The 26,148-nt window shown below is 49.4% G+C and overlaps 1 protein-coding gene across 1 annotated transcript; it reads right to left on the bottom strand.

The window, feature by feature from the left end:
• Window positions 1-1,264: 1,264 nt before the first annotated feature.
• On the bottom strand, window positions 1,265-17,015 carry Lactbl1 (lactamase beta like 1). Its single transcript, XM_052175707.1, has 7 exons — window positions 17,004-17,015; window positions 12,927-13,062; window positions 10,337-10,446; window positions 8,964-9,121; window positions 7,267-7,505; window positions 4,232-4,337; window positions 1,265-2,249 (listed from the first exon to the last, which is right to left on the bottom strand). The coding sequence occupies exons 1-7, from the start codon at window positions 17,013-17,015 to the stop codon at window positions 1,265-1,267; spliced, it is 1,746 nt and encodes a 581-aa protein (XP_052031667.1).
• Window positions 17,016-26,148: the final 9,133 nt, after the last annotated feature.

Raw genomic sequence — 26,148 nt, 5'->3', positions numbered from 1 at the left:
CGTATCTTGATGGGTGTAAACATTTCTCTAAATCGCCCAGCTCAGGCTGGGGATGCAGCTCAGTTGGTAGAGCACTTACCTAGCGTATGGTGCCCTGGGTTCTATCCGCAGGCCTATTAAATAAACACATAAACGAACCTGATGGTGCCCTTAGTTTTAGGAAAATTGTAACTCAATTAAAAACAAAATCTGGCTGGAGAGTGTCTGAAAACAGCTAGAGTGTAGACATATAATAAATAAACAAATAAATCTTTTTTTTTTTTTAAAAAGGCGTTTCTTTAAAAACAAAACCTGTTGTTCTTTTTAAACAGTGTCTCACGTGGCCTGAACCTTCCGGGCCACCTACCTCCTCCTCCCCAATCGTGGAGTCACAGGTGGGAAACACCGCACCATATTTATGGGATCCTGCTCAAACTTCCTACTTTCTGAGCGACATCCCACAGCCCAATAAGAGTAGTTTTGTTTTGTTTTGTTTTTGTTTTTGTTTTTTGTTTTTTTGGATTTGGTTGTTTTCGAGACAGGGTTTCTCTGTAAAGCCCTGGATGTCCTGGAACTCACTCTATAGACCAGGCTGGCCTTGAACTCAGAAATCTGCCTGCCTCTGCCTCCCAGAGTGCTGGGATTACAGGCGTGCGCCACCACCGCCCGGTTTTGTTTTTGGTTTTGTTTTTTTAAGAGTAGTTTTTAAAAGACACACAGATCCTGGCATTTTGTCCTTGTTTCGGCCGACACGGGTGCTGGTCTGGATTTTCCGGTCTGGACAACGCCTACATGTTTAAATGCTTACTATAAATTCCTGTATAACTCTTCCTCTCAGGTGAATAAGAGGAGTTTGAAACCAGCTGTGGCCCAAGAAGACCCCACTTTGCCAACTACTGTGTCCTCTGGTTGGCCTCCCTGCCAGGCACGGGTAGGAGGCCGGAGGAAGAGACTGTTGGAGTGGGATAGACACCATACAGGGGAGGTTGCAGGTATGGAGAGGCTCAAGTGGGGTGAGGCTAAAGGAAGAGGAGGGGTGAGGTTGCAGCGGGGGGGGGGGGGGCGAGGGGGGGTAGAGCAAGAGGGTGTGAGGCAGTGTGGGGGAGAGAGGCTGCAAGCATGAAAAGCTATGGGGCTGAGGGGAGGTGTGGGGTGGGGGGTTGGAGGAGACAGGGAGGCTGCAGGACAGCTGCAGGTGGGCGTAGACAGGCTGGAGGCATGCAAAGGGTTGCAAGCATGGGCAATGCAAAGGGATGTGTGGAGGCGCGCGTGAGGATGCCCCAGCTCACTGGGAGCCGAACACCGGCCTGCGTGGCAGACGCAGCACCCCGTAGGTGTTGAGGCCCGGTACGTCGAAGCCCGGCGCCAGCCCGTGGCGATCCAGCGGGTAGAAGCGCACCAACTGCCCGTGCTGGGCCTCCAGAGACAGCCAGGCGTCTGCGAGCGGCAGCGCGCACGGGAACTCGCGCGCCACGTGCAACTGGAAGACGCGGCCGCGCACGTGGCGCAGAGCGAGCGATCGGAAGGCGGCGGGCACGAGCGCCTCCACGCGCGGCCCAAACTGGCGCAAGCGCAACTCGCCACGCGGCCCGGCGGCGCGCACCTCGTAGAAGGTGCGGTTGGCAAAGGTGAAGAAGCCGGCGAACGGGCGCGCGCGGGGCGGGGGCGCGGGGGCAAGCTCAGCATCGCGCAGCGCACGCTCCAGGGCAGGCAGCAGCGTGTCCAGGGCGTCAGCCACCAGGTCGCGCGCGGGAGGGCGAGGCCCGGCCAGCAACAGCACGAATCCCAAGCGCAGCGGTGGCACGAGCGCCAGGCTGGCGGCATAGCCGTCCAAGTCGCCATCCTTGCGCGCCACGCGGTATCCGCGTCTCTCGTGGAACTCCCAGGGTGTGCCGGTTTCACTAGCAAAGTAGCCGTGGGCGCAGGCGCGCAGTGGTGCTAGCAGTGTGGCCAGGGTGTCGGGCCGTAGCAGCCGTCGAGGTCCTGCACCCAGGAGCGCAGCAGCAAGCCTGGCCAGGTCTGCAGCTGTCGAGTACATCTGGCCCGATGGCCGGTACCAGCCCAGATCGTAGAGCGGGGCGGACCTGCCGCTACCATAGAAGCCAGCAGCCAGACGTGCACGGACTGCTCCGGTCAGTGCAAAGCCGGTGTCACTCATCCCCAGCGGCTCCAGCACCTGCTCAGACACCCAGCGCTCGTAGTCGCCCTGTGCCCTGTGCGCAGCCAGCACATGGGCTAGGAGAGAGAAGGCCAGCGTGCTGTAGTGGCATCTGGAGAGAGAAAAGGGGCAAAGATGAGGTATTCTATATGATCCCCAGGACAGTGTGGTGGCACCAGGAGGGAGAGAAAGGAAGCAAGGCCTCCAGTCTAGTGTTTGGAGAAGCGGAGGGAAATCTGGCCTTGTCCACTTGTCGGATCCCTCACCCCCTTCGCCAAGCTCGCAAAGCTAGACTTCTTCAGTGGTCAGGCCTTTAACTGCTCATTATTCATATCCATCATGGCAAAACTCTATTTGTTTCATTTATTCCTTTGCTGTGTCTTTCTCACCAGTGCAAACTGTAAAAAAGGCCTTGGGCAGTGTGGTGGTTTGAATATGCTTGGCCCGTGGGAAGTGGATTAGGGGGTGTGGCCTCATTGGAGGGGGTGTGGCCTTGCTGGGGGAATTGCATTACTATGTAGGTGGGCTTTGAGACCTCCTATGTATAAGCTCCGCCCAGTACGGCTTTACAGTCCTCTTCTGCTACTTTCGGCTCAATGTGTAGAATTCTCAGCTCCTCCAGCACCACGTATGCCTGCCTGCACACTGTCTTGCTTCCCACTGTGATGATAGTGAACTAAACCTCTGAAGCTGTAAGCCAGCCCCAATTAAATGTTTTCCTTTATAAGAGTTGCTTTGGGAGCTGGATAGATGGCTCAGCAGGTAAGAGCCATCTTACCTGCTTTTTTTTTTTTTTTTGCTTTTTCAAGACAGGGTTTCTCTGTGTAGCCCTGGCTGTCCTGGAACTCACTCTGTAGACCAGACTGGCCTCGAACTCAGAAATCCGCCTACCTCTGCCTCCCAAGTGCTGGGATCAAAGGCGTGCGCCACATGATCCAGCTCCGACTGCTCTTCTGAAGGTCCTGAGTTCAAATCCCAGCACCCCCATGGTAGCTCACAACCATCCGTAAAGAGATCTGACACCCTCTTCTGGTATGTCAGAAGACAGCTACGGTGTACTCACACATAGTAATAAATAAATCTTAAAAAAAAAAAAAAAAAAAGAGTTGCTTTGGTCATGGTGTTTCTTCACAGCAGTAAAAACCTAACTAAGACAGTGGATTTGTTTGCCGGTGCTTAACAGATGCTGGGTGAGGTAGTTTCCTTGATTGCTTCTTGTGTCTTGTTTTTGGTTTTGGTTGGTTGGTTTAGAAAGTCTCATTGTGTAGCCCAAACTGGCCTGCATCTCTCTGTTCTGTCTCAGCTTCCCAAGTGTTGGGATTAAGTAGATTCATTTTTGTTTTTTAAGATTTATTTATTTTATATAAGAATGTTCTGTCTGCATGTATACCTGTGTGGCAGAAGAGGGCATCAGATCACATTGCTGATGGTTGTGAACCACTATATGGTTGAAAGGAATTGAACTCAGGACCTCTGGAAGAACAACCAGGTTTTTTTTGTTGTTTGTTTTTTGTTTTTTGAGACAGGGTTTCTCTGTGTAGCCCTGGCTGTCCTGGAACTCACCCTGTAGATCAGGCTGGCTTCAAACTCAGAAATCTGCCTGCCTCTGTCTCCCAAGTGCTGGGATTAAAGATGTGTGCCACCACTGCCTGTCGAACAGCTAGTTCCTAACTGCTGAGCCATCTCTCCAGGCCCTCTTTTTTTGTTTTATTAAGATTTATTTGTTTTATGTATAAGAATGTTCTGTCTGCATGTACACCTGTGTGCCAGAAGAGGGCTTCAGATCCCATTGTAGATGGTTGTGAGCCACTATGTGGTTGCTAGAAATTGAATTCAGGATCTCTGGAAGAACAGCTAGTTCTTTACTGCTGAGCCATCTCTCCAGCCCCCAAGTAGATTCTTACTAAACGATCCAGCTGATGAGGGACAGGGAGACTGGAACAGACCTAGCTCTGGGTCCAGCTCTCCCAAACCCTGCTATGTTTGCCCTGCGGGCCTTAGCTTTTCTGGGTGTATGATAGACTCTATTCAGTGGCCCCCCCAGAACCTTCCTGACTCTGATCATCGGACTGGACTTCAGGGCACACTCCTCACCTGGTTCCTGGGTCAGCCACCAGGACATCATCCTTGAGCAGGCTCAGAGCCTCCTGGGTGCTACCCTTCCACAGCAGTGAAGTGCCCCGGAGTCTTCGGGGAAGTCCTGAGAAAGAGCAGTGGTCAGACCTGTAAGACCTGAGCTGGGAAAGTCCCTTCCCTAGAACAACACTGAATTATTTTCCCCTTGCCTCCCACTCCAGCTGGTCACCACTCCCCTTCCTGGAAGCAAACTTTCTTGCCTCTTCTCTCCGCTGTCCCTCCCAAGTGCTGGGATTGCAGGCAGGTACCACCAAGCCTGGTCCTTCCAAAGGCATTTACTACATCCTGAAATATTTAATATTTAGGGCTGGCAAGATGACTTATCTGATCAAAGTGCTTGCCAACGATCCTTGAATTCAATCCACAAGATGCCCAAGGTGGAAAGAACTCCCACACATTGTCCTCCGACATGCATACAAGTATCATAGCATGCACATCACACCCCACCAAAATGAATTAAAGATGTAAAAAAGAATAATATTTATATAATACACAGCATATTATTTATAACCATGTACATTACACCTGCCTCATCATAAACATGTTTTCATAGTTTGCTTATTTATATACTCTTTTTATATATATTATGCTTATTTCTGTAGTATATAGAATACATTTTAACACTTAATTTCATATCAGTAAACAAAAAATACTATTTTATGCCATAGCCACTCCCCTAGTGAGGAGCATGTAGTTATTTCTTCTTGTTTTGGTTTTGGTGTCTTGAGAGGGTCTCATTGGAACCCAGGCTGGCTTTGAACTCGCTATGTAGCCCAGGATGACTTTGAACTCCTGACCCTCTTACCTCCTCTTGGGAGTGCTGGGCTTCAGCTCTGTACCCCCACACTGGATCCTCTCTTTCTACTATAAACACTATGCAGTGAGTAATTGTGAGCAAGCTTTCTGCTACACAGGGTGAGGTCACCTCCGGGAGAATTTTCTAGAAAATTTCTCACTCATAAGGAATATATGCCTTTTTTTTCCTCTGTGGCAGGAGCTTAGTACAGAGCTTAGCACGTGCCAAGTGCACACTGTCTTGCTGATCTCCAGCCACAGTAAATGGTGATAAACATCCTGGTGCGGAGACAGCACTGGGGAGGTGGAGGCAGGAGGATCAGGCTTTCAAAGTCACCTTCAGCTACCTAGAGAATGTGAGGAAAGCCTGGGCTGAGGGAGACCCTTCATACAGGTTTTTGCCTTCATCCAGGTTTTATCCACTTGTTTGTTTATTATTGGAGGCTGTCTTAGGGTCTCTATTGCTGTGCTGAAACGTCATGACCAAAGCCACTTGGGGAGAAAAGGCTTTATTTGGCTTATACATCACAGTTCATTGAGGGAAGCCAAGACAGGACTAAAACACGGCAGGAACCTAGAGGCAGGAGCTGATGCAGAGGCCATGGAGGGGTGCTGCTGACTGGCTTGCTCCTCCTGGCTTGCTCAGCCTGCTTTCTTTCTTTTTTCTTTTTTTTTTTCTTTCTTTCTTTCATTTATTTATTTATTTATTTATTTATATTTATTTATTTATTGGTTTTTCGAGACAGGGTTTCTCTGTGTAGCCCTGACTGTCCTGGAACTCACTCTGTAGACCAGGCTGGCCTCGAACTCAGAAATCCTCCTGCCTCTGCCTCCCAGAGTGCTGGGATTAAAGGCATGCGCCACCACCGCCCAGCATCAGCCTGCTTTCTTAAACAAGCCAGGACCACCAGCCCAGGGATGGCCCCACCCACAATGGGCTGGGCCTTCTCGCATCAATCACTAATTAATGAAACACCCTACAGGCTTGTCTACACCCCAATCTTATGGAGGCATTTTCCTAATTGGGATTCCCTTCTCGCTTGACTTTAGCTTGTGTCAAGTTGGCATAAACTATCCAGCACAGAGGGTCATCAATTTAGATTCCCTCCTCTGGTGTCGATGAGGGTATTGTGTCTGTGGTCTCTCCATTCAGTGTACCTATGACTGTGATCTTTGTTGGTCTGACAGGGAAAGTGTGTCTCTGTGTAGTTCGAATTCGTGTGTATATTGCAGTGAACAAAGGTTGTTGTCTTTTGCTATTTCTTCAGAGCCTTTCCTGTGTGATGTCAGCTCTGCCTTTCAACTCTCTTCTGTGGGCTGTGGCTTTCCATGTGGTCTTTTTTTTTTTTTTTTTTTTTTTTTTTTTTTTTTGGAGACAGGGTTTCTCTGTGTAGCCATGACTGTCCTGGAACTCACTCTGTAGACCAGGCTGGCCTCGAACTCAGAAATCCACCTGCCTCTGCCTCCCAGAGTACTGGGATTACAGATGTGCGCCACCACCGCCCAGCTCCATGTGGTCTTTATGTGTGTTCTGGGAGTCTAGGTCTTCCCTGGAGAGTTCCCTACTGAGTTTAACTTGTCGCCTTGGCATTGGCATCAAACACAGATCCTGACTCATTTGTCTGTGAACAATGACATAATGGATATGTACACATACATGTAATCTTACCACTCAGGAGGTAGAGAAAGGATCAAAAGTTCAGGGTCATCCTGAGCCACAGAATGAATCTGAAGCCAGCCCCGGCTACCAGGGACCCTGTCTCAATAAAAGAAAAGAAGAGAAGAGAAGAGAAGAGAAGAGAAAAGAAAAGGCCCAGTGCTGGAGAGATAACAGCTAAAGGTGCTTTTCCAAAAGACCCAAGTCCAGTCCGCAGCACTAGCCTGTAGCTCCAGTGCTGGAGGATCTGAGTAACACCTCTGTGGGCGTCCATGTGCATACAGCATATACTCATGCGCATGCGTGCATGCGTGCATGTGTGCATGTGGACACACACACATTTTAAAAATAAGTTTTAAAAAAAAGTCTCCCAGGCTTCTTGCCTCAGCTCGTTGTACCCGCCACCTCCTGTGCCCCGTGGTTTGGAAGCACGGCCACTCAGGAAGCAGATCAGGGTCCTGATGGCTGTGAATCTGTGTCAGGTGCCTGCCCCAAGCCCTTCTGGTGTAGATTGTCTCAGCTGGACAATTCCGAGGCTCACCTGACAGCTGACTGGCCATCCTCCGGAGAGTGACAGGGGATGGCCTTGGGAGGGAGCCCATCTCTTCAAACTCCCCCGTCGGGCCCTGTGCTTCGGAGCCTTGGGCTGTGCCCAGTGGGTTGTTGATGGAGAAGGTGCTGGCATATCTCTCCAGAGGGTCATCCAGGGAGTCCACGATGCCCTCCTCCCACAGGCGATACAGCATCAGGACAGGGAAGATCTTGGAGATGCTGGCAATCCTGTGTTGGAATATAGGAGTGCAGAGGGCAGCCTGTCACCCTCTCACCCTGTGCCCAGCCTTCAGCTTCTCACATGCTAGATTCTACCTGAGGCTGGGAAGGGACCCGGGCCAGCTCAAGTGTGCAAGCATGGCTCTGGCCCGCTCTGGCGAGCATGGCTCTGGCAAGCATGGCTCTGGCAAGCATGGCTCTGGCAAGCATAGCTCTGGTGAGCATGGCTCTGGTGAGCATGGCTCTGGCAGGCCTTGCCCTTCTCCTTAATCTCTCTGTCTTGCAAAAAAAAGCATTAGAATACATTTCCAAAGCTAACCACCAAGGTCTGTTCCCTTATTTGGCCATTTCCTCCCCCTGAGGATGACTACCAATGTCCAGCTATCAAAGAATCCAAGTCTGACCATCAAAAGCCCCCTCTGGTTCACCTAATTAACATGCCCAATTAAAATTAAACACCTCATTCTAAAATGGGATTTCCCCTTGCACCTTTATAAACCAATATTTTTCTATGTGCTGCATCTGTCTCCTCTATCCAGAAACAGTCCTTGGTCCTGTGTGACAAACACCACTTCCTCCTCTCCCTTTTTCCCCTCCACTTCTCCCTCTTTCTCTATCTCCTGTCTTTGTCCCTTGTCCCCATCCTCTGTCCCTCTAGGACAAATACATCTTAGTGCTGAGAACTGGGTCTTAGGCGTCCTGAGCCGATCGATACTTTTCCTTTTCCTTTTAGTTTGCATCTTGGGCTGAATCCCCAGGCTCTGCAGAGTTGCCCGTGGATGTTGAGGGTGTTCCAGAAAGCCGGGCTAGGCTGGACAGTTCAGCACCCTTCCCCACTAACCCTCTTACCACACCAGTCCTGGAGCAGAGCTGAGTTTGGTCAGTCCTATCTCTCACCGGCTATGTGGCCTTGGGCAAGTGACTAGACCTTTCTGATCATTTGACTGTTGGCTGTTGGTTTCATGGGGATAGAGCTGTGTGTGTGTGTGTGTGTGTGTGTGTGTGTATGCGCGCAGAGCACTCAGCATACCAGGCAGTACATACAGGCAGGCAAGACAACTGGAACTCTAGGCCCTGTGCCTGGTGTCACAAAGGTACAGTGTGAAGGTTAAATCCTTCAGGACCCCTTACATCCCCACAGTATCTCTGGGATCAAGTGTGTCCCTTATTGCAGCTTTGAGGACTCTGCAGACAGCAGCTAACAGGGGGATATAGAAGAGGGCTAGAAGCTGGTGGCATATCAAGAGGAGACAGGATTCTCTCCTCACGTGGCCTGTGGTCTCTGTGGTGTGACATTGGACATTCATAGTTCCCCATCTTCTCTGCACCTCTGTGTCCTATAGAACTATCAGGCCCCGGCAATGGGGACCCAGCCACAATTCTCTAGAATGCCCTGCCTCCTATACCTGCTCGGCTTGCCATCCTGATTATGCCTCCATCTGAGACCCTGGAGGGCACCCCACTAACCGGTACATGGTATACTCATTAGGGCTTCCGGAATTTGGATCTGAGCCATTCTTCCTCCCGAAGTTCCCAGTCCAGAGCACCGTGTCATTATGGATGACGAGGGCAGACATGGCAGCCAGGCCTGGGGCCAACATCGCCTTCCGCAGAATCCCATCCACCTTGAGAGAGAATAGGGGCAGAGTTCGGGTGCAGTAACAGCCCCTGCTTCATCACACCCACCTGTCCCCAAAGCCATACCTGCCCTGTACCCTAGGAACCTACAGACCCTGTGAGGGCCTGATTCACCTGTTTTAGACATAGGGCTCCCTAAAAGATGTGTGTGTGTGTGTGTGTGTGTGTGTGTGTGTGTACCACTAGTTCCTGGCTTCTAATTTTCAGTCTTGCTCCTGGGTCAAAAATATGTGTTTTTGTTTTATTATTTCAAGACAGGGCTTCTCTGTGTATCCTTGGCTGTCCTGGAACTCACTCTATAGACCAGATTGGTCTCAAACTCAGAAATCCAATTGCTTCTGTCTCCAAGTGCTAGGATTAAAGGTGTGTGCCACCACCACTAGGTAAAGTATGATGTGGTGGTTTGAATATGCTCGGCCCATAGGGAGTGGTACTGGTAGGAGGTGTGGCCTTGTGGGAGGAAGTGCATCACCGCGGGGGCGGGCTTAGGAAGTCTCCTCCTATGCTCAGGCTCCACCCATTGTAGAAGAGAGCTTCCTCCTGGCTGCCTGAGGATACCAGTCTCTCCTGACTGCCTTTGGGTCAAGATGTAGAACTCTTGGCTCCTTCTCCAGCACTGTGACTGCCTGGATGCTGCCATACCCCTCCCCCCACCCAATGATAATGAACCAAACCTCTAAACCTGTAAGCCAGTCCCAATTAAATGTTGTCCCTTATAATGGTTGCTTTGGTCATGGTGTCTCTTCACAGCAATGGAAACCCTAAGACATAGGTGCTAACTTAGCTGCTTCCTTTACCTACAGTCAGTTTGTTCCCATCCCCTCTGGCCTAGAACTTACTATGTAGACCAGGCTAGCCTCAAACTTGCAGTGATCCTCTTGCCTCTGCCTCCCAAGTATTAGGATTCTAGGCACAGGCACTCAAGAAACGCACATTGAAAGCTGGGCATGGTGGCTCGTGCCTTTAATCCCAACACTCAGGAAGCAAAGGCAGGGCAACCTCTCTGTGAGGCCAGCCTGATCTACAAATCAAATTCTAGCACAGCTGGGGCTGTTATACAGACAGACCCTGTTGGAAAACAAAAACCAACAAATGAAAGCATGCTGAGTGAATGAATGACCGCCACAGCACAGACAGTAATAATCCCTCCTCTGCTCCGGAGGGAATAAACACTCCCCAGAACGTCCTAGGCCATCACTAACCTTCTCCAAGGCCTCCTTCAGCACCGGCAGGGGATGAGTAAGAGGCACAAGCTCAGGATGCCGGGGACACATCCTCACTGGGGCTGGGGGCTCCTCTGGCTTCAAGGAACCTAAAGGGTGTACCAGAGAGGTCAGATCAAGGATAGAAGAGCATCTTAGAGGACAGGGAGGCTACAGCAAAGGCCAGAGCCATGTCTTGGCTCCTCTCGCCAGCAAGAGTCTTCCCAGAAAACATTCAGTCATGGGCCAGCCAAAAGACCAAGGGCCAAGGGATAGCGTGACCTTAGGATTGAGTCTCTTCACGTCAGCTACTGGTCTCCACCCTCTGTTCCTGACAGGCTCAGCCTCATCCACCATCCACCTACCATCCATCTATCCATCCATCCATCCACCATCACCATCCATCTACCATCTATCCATCCATCCATTCATCTACCCATCTACCCACCCATCATCCATCCATTATCCATTCATCATCCACCCATCATTCATCCATCCATCCATCCATCATCCATCTATCATTGATCCATCCATCCATCCATCCATCCACCCATCCATGCATCCACCTCAAGCTAGTTTTCTATGTTTGGGTGATGTGAACTTGAGTTAGGCTTCAGGGACAACTCATTGTGTCTCCAGAACTGAATATGGGTGGTGGGTTATGAAGTGAGCCTTGTCTGCCCTTGCTCAAGGAGTGGTTGTCATCACATGGAGAAGCCTGGGAAATTATCCCTGAGAGCACAAGACCCTAGGGAGGCTCCAATCCCAAGTGACTTGCATACTTACTTGAAAAGAGTAGGTTAGACCAGCAATAGGACTGTCAGTTGGCCCCCAGAACCATGAGAGATAATCAGCCAGCGAGTTTGCTGTGTTTGGTTTTTCCTTTATGGGGCTGGGGGTAGAACCCAGGGCCTTTGACAAAAGTGTACCACCATTAAGCTACATCCCTAGCCCCTGGGGTTGTTTGTTCCTTAGACAGGGTTGGAGTAGAAGTCTTGGGACCTGGCTGGGCCTAGCATCTGTAGCCAGGCACACAGTGGCACCTGGAGAGTCTCAAAATGTGTTGTAAAGTCCAGGTAAAGCCTGAAAGTACCACACTGGGTGGACGAGTTGGGGGCATTCATCATGACATGAGTGTTGAGGTCAGAGGACAACCTGCAGGAATTATTTTTCTCTCTGTCCACCATGTGGCTTCCTGGGACCAAGTTCAGGTTATCAGGCTTGGTGACAAGCATCTATGTGACGACCCATCTGGCCTGCCAAGACTCAGGGGAGCTTGTAGTGCGTTGACTCTGACTCGCATCCACTGGATCTGCTCACACAGCTCAGCCTGCATTTCAAATGCCTCTCTTAAGGTTTCCCACTAAGAATTCATTTTGCAGACTTATAATACCATCTGTCCATCACGGCTTGGCAGTTTGAGCAACGTGGCCAGCCTGCCCAGCCTGCCCAGCTGGAGTCTGTTTTCTTGAGCAACAAAGAAGTCCCTTGAAAAGGAATTTACCCCAGAAAGGACTGGGGTGGGAAAAGGAGATTGGGGTGGGGGAGAGACTCTGGCCTTTGGCAATATGAGTGGCAGGGCTGGGAGAGGCAGCTCCCCGGGGAAGTGGAGACTTGGGTTATTGTGCCCCAATTGGAGTCCTAGGTATAATGAAGGAGTCTTGGGAAAGGGTAAGGGCTAGGACAGCCCACAGAACAAGGGAAACACTGTTTAAACTTAGGGTTGTGGTTTTTTTGTTTTGTTTTTGTTTTGGTTGTTGTTGTTGTAGGGGTTTTTTGGTTTTTGTTTTTGTTTTTATATTTTTGTTTGATTGTTTGTTTTTTGAGACAGGGTTTCTCCGTGTAGCCCAGGCTGTCCTGAAACTCGCTCTGCAGACCAGACTGGCCTGCAACTCAGAAATCTGCCTGCTTCTGCATCCCAAGTGCTGGGATTAAAGGTGCGTGCCATTACCTCCTGCCCAGCTAAATTTTTAAAACTAAAATTTTAAATTGTGTGTGTGTGTGTGTGTGTTTGTGTGTGCTCCTGTGCATACACGTGCATATACACACGTGCGCATACGTCATGGCATGCATGCAGAGGTCAGAGCCCAAGTCTGTGGAGTCCGTTCTGTCCTTCAACCTTCACCTGGGTCCTGGGGGTGGAACTCAAGTCGTCAGTCTTGTCTGGCACGTGTCTTTACTGGACGAGCTGTCTCACCCGCCTCTGAGTTTCCGAGGGACCGTGAATTGGCCCCCAGGCTGGGTGTCTTGTGAGACTCTGATGGCAATAGGATTCTCACTACGTTTATAAGAGCGTGACCAAGCCCAGAGAAGTCTCCGTGAGCCGGCCAGGGATGAACAGTGAGACTTGAAGTGAGAACAGAGGCCTGTGTTCCTGAGTACAGACCTCCTCCACCCTCCTTGATGCCCCAGGGGTGACACCCCGCCGCCCCCCCCCACCCCACCCCCGCCTCCCCATCCCCACCCCACCCCGCCTCCCCACCCCACCCCCGCCCCCCCCCACCCCACCCCACCCCACCCCACCCCACCCCGCCCCCCCCACCCCACCCCGCCAGCGGGGCGGGGCTAAGTGGGCAGCTTCTCCACTCACCGGTCTGCAGCTTGGGAAGGTAGTACTGCCAGAGGAAGCAGCCAGTCATGGTCACTGAGAACAGGAAGAGGAAGCCGCCGAGGGCCCACAGAAACCATTTCTTCTTCCCTTTCAGAAGATGGGGCTGCTGGTGGGCCTGAAGAAACAAAGATACAGGCTATGGCCTCTAGGGTCAGCAGGGGGAGGAAGGTTCCCTCAGCGCAGTGCTTCCTATGAAGCCGAGGACCTCACCACAGTAAGACCTCATCAACCCTACACACCTGGTCTGGCCCTGATGCCCTCCCTCCCCTCACTTCACCTAACCTTTGTGTTTATCAAGACACTTAGAGTCCCACTGAAAGGCTGCCTCCTCCCGGAAGCCTTTGCCAACTCTCCACACCTGTTTCCCTCCCAAAGCCACATCTGTAAGGGAGAGCAAATACAAGTTCCTTAGTGTAGAACAAGTCCATACCAGCCCACCCCTCCTACTGTCAGCTGGCTGAAAGCCCTCCAGGCCAGAGACGCCCATCCACTGTCTCCCCTTCTGTAACAGCCTTTGGTGTGCTGGTTACTCTTATGTGTCTGAGCTCTGCACCGTGGGTCTTGAAATAACCACTTCCAGGGCACCTGCTTCTCTTGCCCCTCCAGGTTCCTTACCTTAAACCTAGGAGAGATGGAGTGGAAACTTAAGGACTCTTTGGAGAGTCAGTTGTGTCGGATGGTGTTTTGCTGGGGCAAACATGTGAAAAAGTGTTTTCCTGAAGTGGACACAGGTGAAAGGCTAAGGCAGATACGTGAAGGAATGTTTGGTTGAAGCAGACACAGGAGAAAGGATGTTCTGCTAAAGCAAGCACAATGACACCCATGTATTGGTCTGCCTTACATTATGTAGTTGAGCTGCGTTTGTCGGGACTCCATGGGGAGAAATGCATCAAAAACCTGGTGGTGTGCTGTAGTTTCTTGTCGGTTCTTTGGACTCCGGCTGATTGGCAGAGTGACGTCAGCTGTATGTGCTGAGGCGAGACCGTGGAGGACATGTGTGGGGGTGTAAATAGGACTTGCAGTGACGGGAGCTGAGCTTGGCTTGCTTATAGAACTGGCTGTGCAACACTCGTGGGTTTCAAGTGTTCGCTGATCTTCAATTCACTGAGAGACACAGCAGAGAGTGTCTCCCGGCATCCCTCCTAGTCTCTCCTAGTGATTCATGCTGAGGCAGAAGTCTGGCTATCTCTGCTAGGTCATGTCACCACTGCTGACTCATGTTTGCTATCCTGACTCTACTGAACTGGGCTGCTGGTGTATCCATGAAATGCTTGCAAGTGGATTGAGCTGCCTGTGTCTGCTGACCTGTGAACTGAACTGCCGATTTCCAGACAACGCAGATGGGAGTTGCTCCAAATAACCTTTCTAAACAGGTCCACTTCCCCTGTAACCTTTCTTTTCCTCTACTCTGGTGTGTGGTGGTTTAACTGTTTAAGAGCCATCATTAAAAATAGGTTTCAACCTTTAATCCCCAGCACTTGGGAGGCAGAGAAAGGTGGATTTCTGAGTTCGAGGCCAACCTAGTCTACAGAGTGAGTTCCAGGACAGCCAGGGCTACACAGAGAAACCCTGTCTCGAAAAACTAAGAAGAAAAAAAATAGGTTTTAAAAACATTAAAGTTGCCGGGAGGTGGTGGTGCACACCTTTAATCCCAGTACTTGGGAGGCAGAGACAGGTGGATTTCTGAGCCAGCGTGGTCTACAGAGTGAGTTCCAGGACAGCCAGGGCTACACAGAGAAACCCTGTCTCGAAAAACCAAAAAGAAAAAAAATAGGTTTTGAAAACATTAAAGTTGCTGGGAGGTGGTGGTACACGCCTTTAATCCCAGCACTTGGGAGGCAGAGACAGGTGGATTTCTGAGTTTGCGGCCAGCCTGGTCTACAGAGTGAGTTCCAGGACAGTCAGGGCTACACAGAGAAACCCTGTCTCAAAAAAAAAAAAAAAAATTAAAGTTACAGATAGAGCACCCAGTGGGCGAGCCTGAAGCCCCCAGCCTGTGGGTACTGCTCTCTGTGGCGGATGTCTCTCCATGCCACCCTTCCAAGACAGGTAGAGAAGGCTCTATGATGTACAGGAATGAAACCAGGACACCCCTAGTCCCATGTGTGACCCCACACACTCAGTAGCTCACTAAAGGACACTTGGGTGTGGTCATTTCAGGTCTGTCATTGATGCTTTTTCTGGGGTGAATAAATGTTCGCATCTCCCCAAGAAATTTCACACAACAGGAGTAAACCCATTCTGCCCAGTTCTCAGCATCTGAAAGGTCCCTTCCTTGTCTCTGTCTTTTTTCCTGAGCAGCCACTGGGCACCAGGAGCTGTACCAGGTTCCTGGGGTGAGGCAGTGAGCAGGCATGAGGGACCTACACACACACACACACACACACACACACACACACACACCCCGTGGAGCTGGTACTGAGCAGCGTCTGGCCTGCTGTCTGTGGGAACACAGTATCTAGGACACTTACCTTTCTGACTCAGCTGCTCTTGTGCCGCAGGAGCAGCCTGCTTACACAGAAGCAGGCCCCATTCTAAGCCTTACAGGCAGCCGTGTGAATTATCCTTGCTCCTCAACACAGCAGCTATTGTCATTTTCCTGCCTCTCAGAAAATGCTTTGAAGTTAAAGCATTTAACCCTGTCCTGTAAGTTAAAAGATGGATCTAGACTTAGCCCTGTCCCCTGGTGCTTTGAAAACCTAGACATCCTCCCCACACTGGGGAAGCTCTTAGTGTGAAGGAATTCTCTGTTGGATCTTTTTTTTTTTTTTTTTTGAGACAGGGTTTCTCTGTGTAGCCCTGGCTGTCCTGGAACTCACTCTGTAGACCAGGCTGGCCTCGAACTCAGAAATCCGCCTGCCTCTGCCTCCCAGAGTGCTGGGATTACAGGCGTGCGCCACCACCGCCCGGCGGATCTTTATTTTTAAACCTGGAAATTACACTGGGCTTCACAATTATTTTTTACTTGTAGAACTTGGGTCCATACAGAAGCCATTCTTTACTTTTACATTTTTCTCTGTGTGCATGTGTATGTGTGCTTGTGTACATGTGTGGATGTGCACATGTGTACATGTGTGGATGTGTGGGTATGCACATGTGTACATGTGTGGATGTGTGCATGTGTGTATGTGTGCTTGTGCACATGTGTGGATGTGCACATGTGTACATGTGTGGATGTGTGCATATAGAGGTCAAAAGTGAACATCAGGTATCTTTCGCCATTGCTCTCCACCTTGTTTTTTGAGGCAGGATCTCCAGCTGGAACATGAGGCTCTGTGATTAGGGGAAGCCAGCTGGCCAGAGAACACTCCAGAGAGCTTCCTGTCCCTGCCTCCCTGGAACTGGGATCGAAGGTACACACCACTGCACCCTGGCTGTGCATGTGTGCATTGTGTAAGTATGCATGTGCGCATGTGCGCATGTGCGTATGTGTGCTGGGCATTGAACTTGGGTCCTCAAGCACTTTACCTAGTGAGCCATCTCCCTAGCTACTCATAACTTTTCAAAGTCCTGAATCAACCAAATGTCCTTCAATGATGAATGAAAAAAAATATGGTTCAAACATCCATGCAATGGAATGTCACACAGCAACATGAAGAATAGAGTGTTGATATGTACAGTCATATGGATGAATCTTAAATGCACTGTGCTAAGTGACATAAGCCATTCTCAAACACAGACAGATTGTAACATCACGTGTATAACACTCTGGAAAGGGCAACACACAGAACCTGACTTCAGCTCTGTGCCTTCTAGTTATGGACGAAGGACTTCACCTGACAACTGCCCCTCCCCCTGGGAGAGCTCAGGGGAGCCCCTACAGAGCCGTGCAGGAAGCATGGATCGGTGAGCAGGCTGTGTGACAATGACAAGTGTTAGCGCAACTGTCATAACTGCTGTGCTGGTTCCAGAGAAACGGGCAAGGGCAGAGGCTCTGGTGAGGATGTGGGCGAAGCAGCCAGGGGTGGAAGGAGGGCGGAGTCACGGCGCAAGTGGCTGGGGCGGAGCTAGGGATGCTGACCCAAGATAATATGTGACTTCCTGTTTGGGACTCACCCGAGTCTTCATCTTCCCCAAGGCATGGAAGATTCCAGTTCCTTGAGGATCTGGCCTGCAGCCCAGGAGACCCTGTGGACAGGAAACAGAGAGGAGCAAATGCAAGAGGAAGTGGGAGCAGTGGGGAGACCCTGAGAGCCGGCTCAGGGGTTAAGAGCACTGGCTGCGCCCGGCGATGGTGGCGCACGCCTGTAATCCCAGCACTCTGGGAGGCAGAGGCAGGCGGATTTCTGAGTTCGAGGCCAGCCTGGTCTACAGAGTGAGTTCCAGTACAGCCAGGGCTATACAGAGAAACCCTGTCTTGAAAAAAAACAAATCCAAAAAAACAAACAAACAAAAAACAAATTAAAAAGAGCACTGGTTGCTATTTCAGAGGATCTGGGTTCAATTCCCTGCATCTACATGGTAGCTCACAACTGTCTGTAACCACAGTTCTAGGGATCTGACACCCTCCAGGGACACCAGACCTACACATGATACAAAAACAAATGTGAGAAACATTCATACACATAAAATTAATAATAAAGACATGCCCTTGGAGAAGAGGGACGAGAGAAGAGCTAAAAGGGGGGGGGGTAAGATGAGGATGGTGGGGAAGGGGGACCCCACTTCCCAAGTTCAGAAGCCTGGCTGACTCGCAGCGCCTGAATGCCCAGACTGTCCTACTTCTTGCACTAGAAGACCCAGGCAAACTAGCTCAGGCAAACCTGGAGGCAGGCACCAAACCTACCCCAAATCTACCAGCATCTAATTCCAGCTCCTTCCCCCACAACCATCTGCCATGCCCCCGACCCTCACATCTTACCCACTTCCAGAAGGATCTACTAGGATCCACACTTCAACTCTTTCCACAGGGTTCCCTGTGTTTCCTCCTGAACTCTCAGCATGGGCTTTGCCCAAACTCCCAGCAGTGACAGATGTGGCCCTCGTTTCTCCAGCTCTAATCCCTTGCTGCCCTCTGCCTAGAGGATTAGCTTCCCAGAAGCCCTGGCATCAGGGAAGCAGGACAGATGTAGCAGAGTGCTGGGCATTCGTGTCACATGACCACAGAAGCTATAGTCCGAGGCACAAAGAAACCCAGGGTGGAAAAGAGGTGACAAAAGACAGACACCAGGATCTGACCCTCAGGCCCTTAGAACCCTTTTCTAAGCTCAAACCAGTTCACCAGTCACCTCTGAAAACACAGCCTGATCCTTTCTATTAAATGCCACGGAGATCCACTGTTACCTGGAAGTGGAACTCTCTTGGTTTCTTTGTAAATGAGAACAGTAATAACTACAGCTAATTAAGTAGGAGGTGCTTCTAAAGCAGAAGCCCGGGACCTGCCCCTAGGAAGGCCTCTGCCAAGGCTGGAGGTCATGACTTGGCTCTACCATCAAACTCCCAATCTGGTCCTAAGGCTGACTTTAGATTTTTCTTAGTGAGTGTCAGAGGACAACTCGCAAGAGGCGGTTTTCTCTTTCCACTGTGTGGGTCCCAGAGACTGAACTCAGGTCGACAGGCTTGGGGCAGTCACCTTTATCTACTGAGCCATCTCATAGGCTGTCTGTGTCTTTGATCTGCGCAGAAACTGCACAAAGAAGACTCTAGTTTGTCACGCTTTCCATCCATCCAAAGAAGCTGATGTTCAAAGTTCCCAGGAAGTGCCAGGGCTAAGATTGGAACACAGGACACCACCCTGTCCCCAAGTGCCTTCCTATGCCTCCGTCTGACCGACTATGAGGTCTTCCAGGGCAAGGATAACATGTCAAAGCTAGGGCTGGCGATCTGAGTCAGATAGTTTAGTGCAAGGGCCTGTAGGACTTCCCTTAGGGGCACCCACCTGTGACCCAAAGACACCACTGTCCTCTCTAGCACTCATCCTGGATACTCAAATTGACCCAACTCTGGAAGCAGGAATTTCTCCCTTGTTACTCAGGGTTATTTCTAATTCAGCCAGAAGAGTCCACACTATGTCATATAGCAAATCACCACTAGATGGCAGCAGATGTACATAGAAAGTCCCAGCTTTCTCTTCCTTTAAAGGTATTTTACTGGAGAATTGCTCTTAAGTTCTGTACTCATGAAACAAGATCAAACACACACACACAAACACGCGCGCGCGCGCGCGCACACACACACACAGATGCACGTACATACAGAGACACACACTAGCACACACACATACACACACACAGTCACACACTCACATATACCCACAGAGATACACATGAACATATACATATACACATGCACCAGCACACAAACATACACATATACACACACACTCACACATATTCACACATACACACACTCACACATATACACACATACACTCACAGATACATATACACACATACACACACCAGAACACATACATACACACACCAGTACACACATAATAGCACACACATATACACAATCACACATGTATACACATGTATACACACACAACACACACACTCACACATATGCATGTACATATATACATACACACACACATACAGGTCAGGGAGAAAGGAATTGGCCATTATCATCTTTTTATACAAGGTATCTCATATCTCCCTTTAAAATATTGCATTTTAATTATGTGTTTCCTGTGGAGGTCAGAAGAGGGTATCATATTTCCTGGAGATGGAGAGATAAAGTTACAGGTGGCTGTTAGCATGTCAGCATGGGTTCTGGGAACCAAACAAGTTCTCCACAAACACAGCAAATGTTCTCAACCACTGAGCCGCCTCTCCAGCCCTCAGCTGCCCCTCTGGGGAATTCTAAGTCCCTCTGACCGTTCAGCTTAGGCCTCACCCACTGGAGGGATTGGAGCAGACTGCAGAGTTGAAACCTCAGCCCTGATCCTTACTACACGTGACTGTGATCAGATAGTCTGTATTTCTCAGACCTCGTGTGTCCATGGGTGACAGAAGACGCTACCCTAGTGGTGTGGGAGTGAAGACTGAATGGGAGAGTGGTCACAGGTGGAGCACACAGGCCACTGCATGGTAACAGTGCCCAACAAGCTTAGACGCTGTAATCACGTTCTTTCCGGGGCCTCTTTTCTCAGGAAGCAGGTCGATAACTGCCGGCTCCTAGTCTCAGGACTGTCTTTTAGTTCTGGTTTTTGTTTTTGTTTTTGTTTTGTTTTTATAAAGCTTGCTATGTTTGTTTGGTTGGTTGGTTGGTTGCTTGGTTGGTTGGTTGCTTGGTTGGTTGGCTGGTTTTCTGAGTCAGAGTTTCTCTGTGTAGCCCTGGCTGTCCTAGAACTTGCTCTACAACAGGCTGGCCTTGAACTCAGAGATCTGCCTGCCTGTGTCTCCTGAGTACTGGAATGAAAGGTGTGCACAACCACAGCCTGGCCTGTCTTTGTTTTGTTTAAAATCTTGGCATCTATTTCCTTTTTGTTGTGTGCATGCTGAGGTCAGAGGACTTGATTTCCTCCTTTTTACCTTACAGATTCTAGTAATCAAGTTCAGGTCCTGAGGCTTGGTGGCAAATGACCTTATCCCCCGAGTCACCTCATGAGCCTAGGGATTTTCTTTTTAAATGTGACTGAAAACAAGCGGCAACAAATTGAACTCTAAGGCAGGCTCAGTGATGCAAGCCTGTAACCCAGCTACTCAGGAGGACCAAAAACTTATAAGCACCAAAGGTCAAAGGTTATCAAACTCCAGGCCAGCCTGGGCAACTTGGTGAGACTGTCTCAAGAAGCACTAGAGATGGAGACAGCCTGGTGGGTAAAGGGCTTGTGGGTGAGCATGAGCCCTTAAATCTGGTTCTGCACCTACAGACTAGAAGAGAGAAACAAACAAAATGCTAGATGTGACAGTGCAGATATATAATCCCACACTGGGTGGGGGTGGGCTGGGAGTCCTGGGGACTCACTGGCCAGGGAATCTCACTGATCAGTGAGTTCCAGGGTCAGTAAGGGAGCCCCTCTATTTTAAAGAGAATGAGATGGAAAGTGACTGAGATGGCTGACACACAGACACGCATACATCACACACACACACACACACACAAATGAATAAACATGCAAACAAACAGATAAAAAAAATGTGTTGTGCCCAAGTTACAGGGACCCCCAAAGACCACCGAGGAGCCAATTCTAATGCAAACACACCATGGTCTTTATTATGAGCTCACTGTCACCGTCTCAGTGGGTCAGAAGTGGGAGCCTCTAGTCTAGGGGTGCAGGGTATCAATTGTGGTTACAGCAAGCTTGGGCATTTCCATAAGGATCAGCAAGTTAGTATTTTAATAATTGCATTTCTGGCATGATCTGTAGGAACTGATGAACATGGAGGCAAGACCACCCGACAGACTGGCTAGGTTATCTATTTTCTGCCGGCTGTCTTAGGTTGTCTATATCTTCCTTGACCTGGCTGGCTGTTGCTAAGGGGTGGGGTTGGGAGTTAGCATAGGATGTTTGCTCAAGTGGACTTTGTGGTTTTCCTCCTGGAGTTAGGGTTTAGTCCCCTGGAACTTCTTCTCAAAAATGAAGTTGGTTGGGCTTTACAAAATAGCAACTTTGTTTAAGAGAAATGGAGAGGGCTAGAGAGATGGCTCAGGGTTTAAGAGCACTGACTGCTTTCCCGAAGGTCCTGAATTCAAATCCCAGCACCCACATGGTGGCTCACAACCATCCATAATGAGATCTAATGCCCTCTTCTGGTGTGTCTGAGGACAGCTACGGTGTACTTACATATGATAATAAATGAATCTTTTTTAAAAAGAGAGAGAAATGGAGAGCCTGGTAGTGGTGGCATGGGCCTGGTAGTGGTGACATGGGCCTGGTAGTGGTGACATGGGCCTTTAGTCCCAGCACTTGGGAGGATTCAAGTCCAGCCTGGTCTGCAGTCTATAGAGCAAGTCTTAGGAGGGAGGGAACGACAGGAGAGGTGACAAGATAATGATTCTGAGGAGAAGGGCACATTTAGCACCCACATCTTAAAGCCAAAACAGTTTGTAACTTCAGCCCCAGGGGATCTGAGGCCTCTGTCCTCCAAGGTCACCTACACTCACATACATGCACCCACACGGAGACATAGACACATACACATAATTAGAAATATTTCTTTTTCTTTCTTTCTTTTTCTTTTTCTGGGTTTTTTTTTTTTTTTTTTTTTTTTTTTTTTTTTTTTTTTTTGAGACAGGGTTTCTCTGTATAGCTCTGGATGTCCTGGAACTTACTCTGTAGACCAGGCTGGCCTCGAACTCAGAAATCTGCCTGCCTCTGCCTCCCAGAGTGCTGGGATTATAGGCGTGTGCCACCACCCACCGCCCAGCAAAGCTTTATAGATTTTATGGGTATGAGTACACTCTCGCTGCTGTCTTCAGACACACCAGAAGAGGGTATCTGGATCCCATTGCAGATGGCTGTGAGCCCACTAGGTGGTGACTGGGAATTGAACTCCAGACCTCTGGAAGAGCAGTCAGTGCTGAGCCATCTCTCCAGCCTCAATATTTCTCTTTCTAAACAGGCTCCTGTGTAGCCTTGGCTGTCCTAGAATTCTGTCTATAGACCAGGCTAGACAGGCTAGCCTTGAACTCAAGAGATGCACTTGCCTCTCTGCCTCCTCAATGTTGGAATTAAAGGTGTGTGCCACCATGCCCAGCTAAGAGTAATTTTTAAGAAATGATTTTAAGAAAATGACACATGCTGCATGGAGCTTACAACGAGCTGGTGAGAGGCAGACCAGGATCCGGCAGAGGGATGAGTGAAGGAGGGGCATCTGTGTGCAAGGCAGAGGAACGGTGCACTGTGGAGGAACTGTGGGTGCCTTTCTTTTCAAACGCCTTGTGACTTCAAGGAAAAGCAAGTCCAGTGTCTGAACAAGCAAGCAAGGAGCCAGTTAGTAGACAAAGATCAAGGTGTGTAAAGTCAGCCAAGTCACATAGAACCTTCTAGGCAGGGGAAGGACCCAGGGTGTCCCTCTGAGGGAGAGGGAAGTCTTCAAAGACTCTGGAACACAGGTTTAGTATGCTCGGACTCACCTGTTCCAGGGAGAAATGGGTTAACCATCTTCTGTTGCTACAACAAAATACCGGAGACCGGATACTTCATAAAGAAAAGGTTTGTTTAGCTGATGATTTGGGTCTCGAAAGTCCAGGCAGCATGGCGCTGGCTCTGAAGAGGCCTTCACCCATGTCACATTGGTAGTAAATTAAATCCTGGGGGGATCGTGTGCAAGAGGATAAGATCACACCATGAGACAGGAAGCCAAGAGAGGCAGGAGCCAGACTAGGCCTTTTCTGGGGACCGTCTGTGGACAACTGCTGTGCTTGGCGTGGTTTGATCCTGCAAACCAGACTGAGAAGCTGAGGGAACACAGATAAGTGAGGGTCAGGTGACCTATGCACACTGATTGGAGCTGCAGCAACCTGAGCCTGGGGGCGGGGTTACCTACAACACAGTTGGTGACACAGAGGTGATCTCTGTGGGCCACTGTAAACTGCAGTCATCAGCTTTTGCACCCCGATGTCAATATTCACACTCAAACCAGAAGAAGGCTTTGCGTCCCTCTGAGCCTCTTTCTGAGGCCGGGTGGGGATCGAGAAAGCTTTGACATTCCTGTGGGTCTGAAGCACTGGGCATGTCTTTGACATAGTCGTGACCTTGTCACACAATACACATTCACTCAGGGCTGTGCCCACTCTTTGCATGCTCATTAAAGCTCCCTCTGCTCACCAGGCCTCATGGGATACCTACATTCCTTTAGAGGGTCTCACCCAATCTTTTTTTCCTTTTTCTTTTCTGTAGTGCTGGGATGGGACCCTGGGCATCACACATGTCAGGTGTATGTTCCAACCACTGAGCTATATCCCCAGAGTTTATCATCAACCTGCCAAATGGTGCCATTGGGGGAAGTGTTAGAGGCAGACGTGACTTCTATGTTGAGAACAGGCTGGAGTGAGGCTGCCCTGTTCTGGTGGCTTTGGAAGAGAATGAATTGGAACAGTAGACATGGAAGGTGTGGGATTTCAGGGGAGAAAGCACACAGGCCAACACAGGGGCACTGGCTGGTAACCTGAGTATGCTTCAGGCATGTCTTAAGAGATGAGTTTTAGGTAGGATGCCAGCATGGCTTGGAGTCACAATGACTCCCAGTGAGGTCATGGTTTCTGATTCTCCTTAAAAACAAGTTGCAATTGGAATTGGTACCAGCCTGTCCATCCACATTTGTTTACCTCTTTTATCTCTGAGTGTGCCGAGTCTGGGTGTGGGTGTGGGTGTGAGAGAGGGGGGAGAGAGAGATTGAGAGAGAGAGAGAGAGATTGAGAGAGAGAGAGAGAGAGAGAGAGAGAGAGAGAGAGAGAGAGAGACTCATGTAGTCACAGGCCCTGTGTGCTTTCTCCCCTGAGAGAGGCCAGCCTGGAGCTCCCAACCTTCCTGCTGTCACCTGTCCAGTGCCAGGATTGCAGGCATGTGCCACACTACACACATTTAAAAGAATTTTTTATTTTTTAATACACTGTTGCTGTCATCACACCAGAAGAGGGCATCAGATCCCATTATAGATGGTTGTGAGGCACCATATGGTTGCTGGGAATTGAACTCATGTCCTCTGAGTTCGGGAGAGCAGTCGGTGCTCTTAACCTCTGAGCCATCTCTCCAGCCCAGCTTTCTTGCTTTTTAACCCAGCATTCACAGGCTTGAGTAGGCAGACATGTTTCTATTGGAACATAACACAGTTTTTATTTATTTTAAGACAATATTATTTTTTAAGGGGCTAGACTTGAAGACACTAGGTAGCCAAGGCTGGCCTTGAACTTCTGATTCTCTTGCCTCTACCTCCCCAGTGCTGGGATTACAAATATGAACCTCCATACCTAAATTATACAGTGCTGGGGCTTGAACTCGGGGCTTCATGAATGGTCAACAAGCGCTCTACAAACCGAGCTGATTCCGTTGGCTCCATTGATAACTGTTAAACTTTTCCTTCATTTATTTAAAATACTATGCAAGAATATAGCATTCAAAACATGGACTAGAGAGATCATACAGTAGTTATGGGCACTGGCTGCTCTTCCAGAGGACCTGGGTTCGATTCTTAGTATCCATATGGAAGCCTGGAACAATCTGTAACTCCAGTTCCTGGGAATCCAAGACCACCTCTGGCCTCTTGAGGTGTCAGACGCAGAGTGGTACATGTATATACACGCAGGCAAAACACTGGGTTTTTTTAGGGGGGGGTTGGGGTTTTTTGGTTTTTTTGATTTGGTTTTTTCAAGACAGGGTTTCTCTGTATAGCCTGGCTGACCTGGAACTCACTCTGTAGACCAGGCTGGCCTCGAACTCAGAAATCTGCCTGCCTCTGCCTCCCAGAGTCTGGGATTACAGGTGTGCGCCACCACTGCCTGGCTTCTTCTTCTTTTTTTTTAAAGATTTATTTATTTATTTATTTATTTATTTACTTACTTACTTACTTATTTATTATATGCAAGTACACACCGTAGCTGTCTTCAGACACCCCAGAAGAGGGCATCAGATCCCATTATAGATGGTTGGTGAGCCACCATGTGGTTTCTGGGATTTGAACTCAGGACCTTTGGAAGAGCAGTCGGTGCCCTTAACCCCTGAGCCATCTCTCCAGTCCCCTTCTTTTTCTTTTTTAATTATTTATTTGTGTGTTATATATGCATTGCTGTTTTGCCTGAATGTATGTCTGTGTGAGGGTGTCAGATCCCCTGGAACAGGAGTTACAGACAGTTGTCACCTCCCATGTGCATGCTGGGAAATTGGGCAGGTCCTTGGAAAGAGCAGCCAGTGCTCTCAACTGCAGAGCCACCTCTCCAGCCCTTCATTTTGTTTTTCAAGACAGGGTTTCTCTGTGTAGCCCTGCCTGTCCTGGAACTCACTCTGCAGACCAGGCTGGCCTTGAACTGGGAGATCTGCCTCTGCCTCCTGAATCCTGGGATTAAAGGTGAGCGCCAGCACTGTGTATACATTGATTTTTTTTTAATTTTTAAAGAGTATTTATTTTATGTATATAAGTACACTGTCACTGTCTTCAGACACAGCAGTAGAGGGCATCTGATCACTTTACAGATGGTTGTTAGCCACCATGTGGATGCTGGGAATTGAACTCAGGACCATCTCTCCAGCATGATTTTTTTTTTTTTTAAAAAGAAGACTATAGAGTATAAAATAGAAGAGGTGTGATGAACT

This window comes from Apodemus sylvaticus, chromosome 3 (genome assembly GCF_947179515.1).
Source record: "Apodemus sylvaticus chromosome 3, mApoSyl1.1, whole genome shotgun sequence".
Classification (NCBI taxonomy): Eukaryota; Metazoa; Chordata; class Mammalia; order Rodentia; family Muridae; genus Apodemus; species Apodemus sylvaticus.
This window is presented reverse-complemented; position numbering and strand designations above follow the sequence as displayed.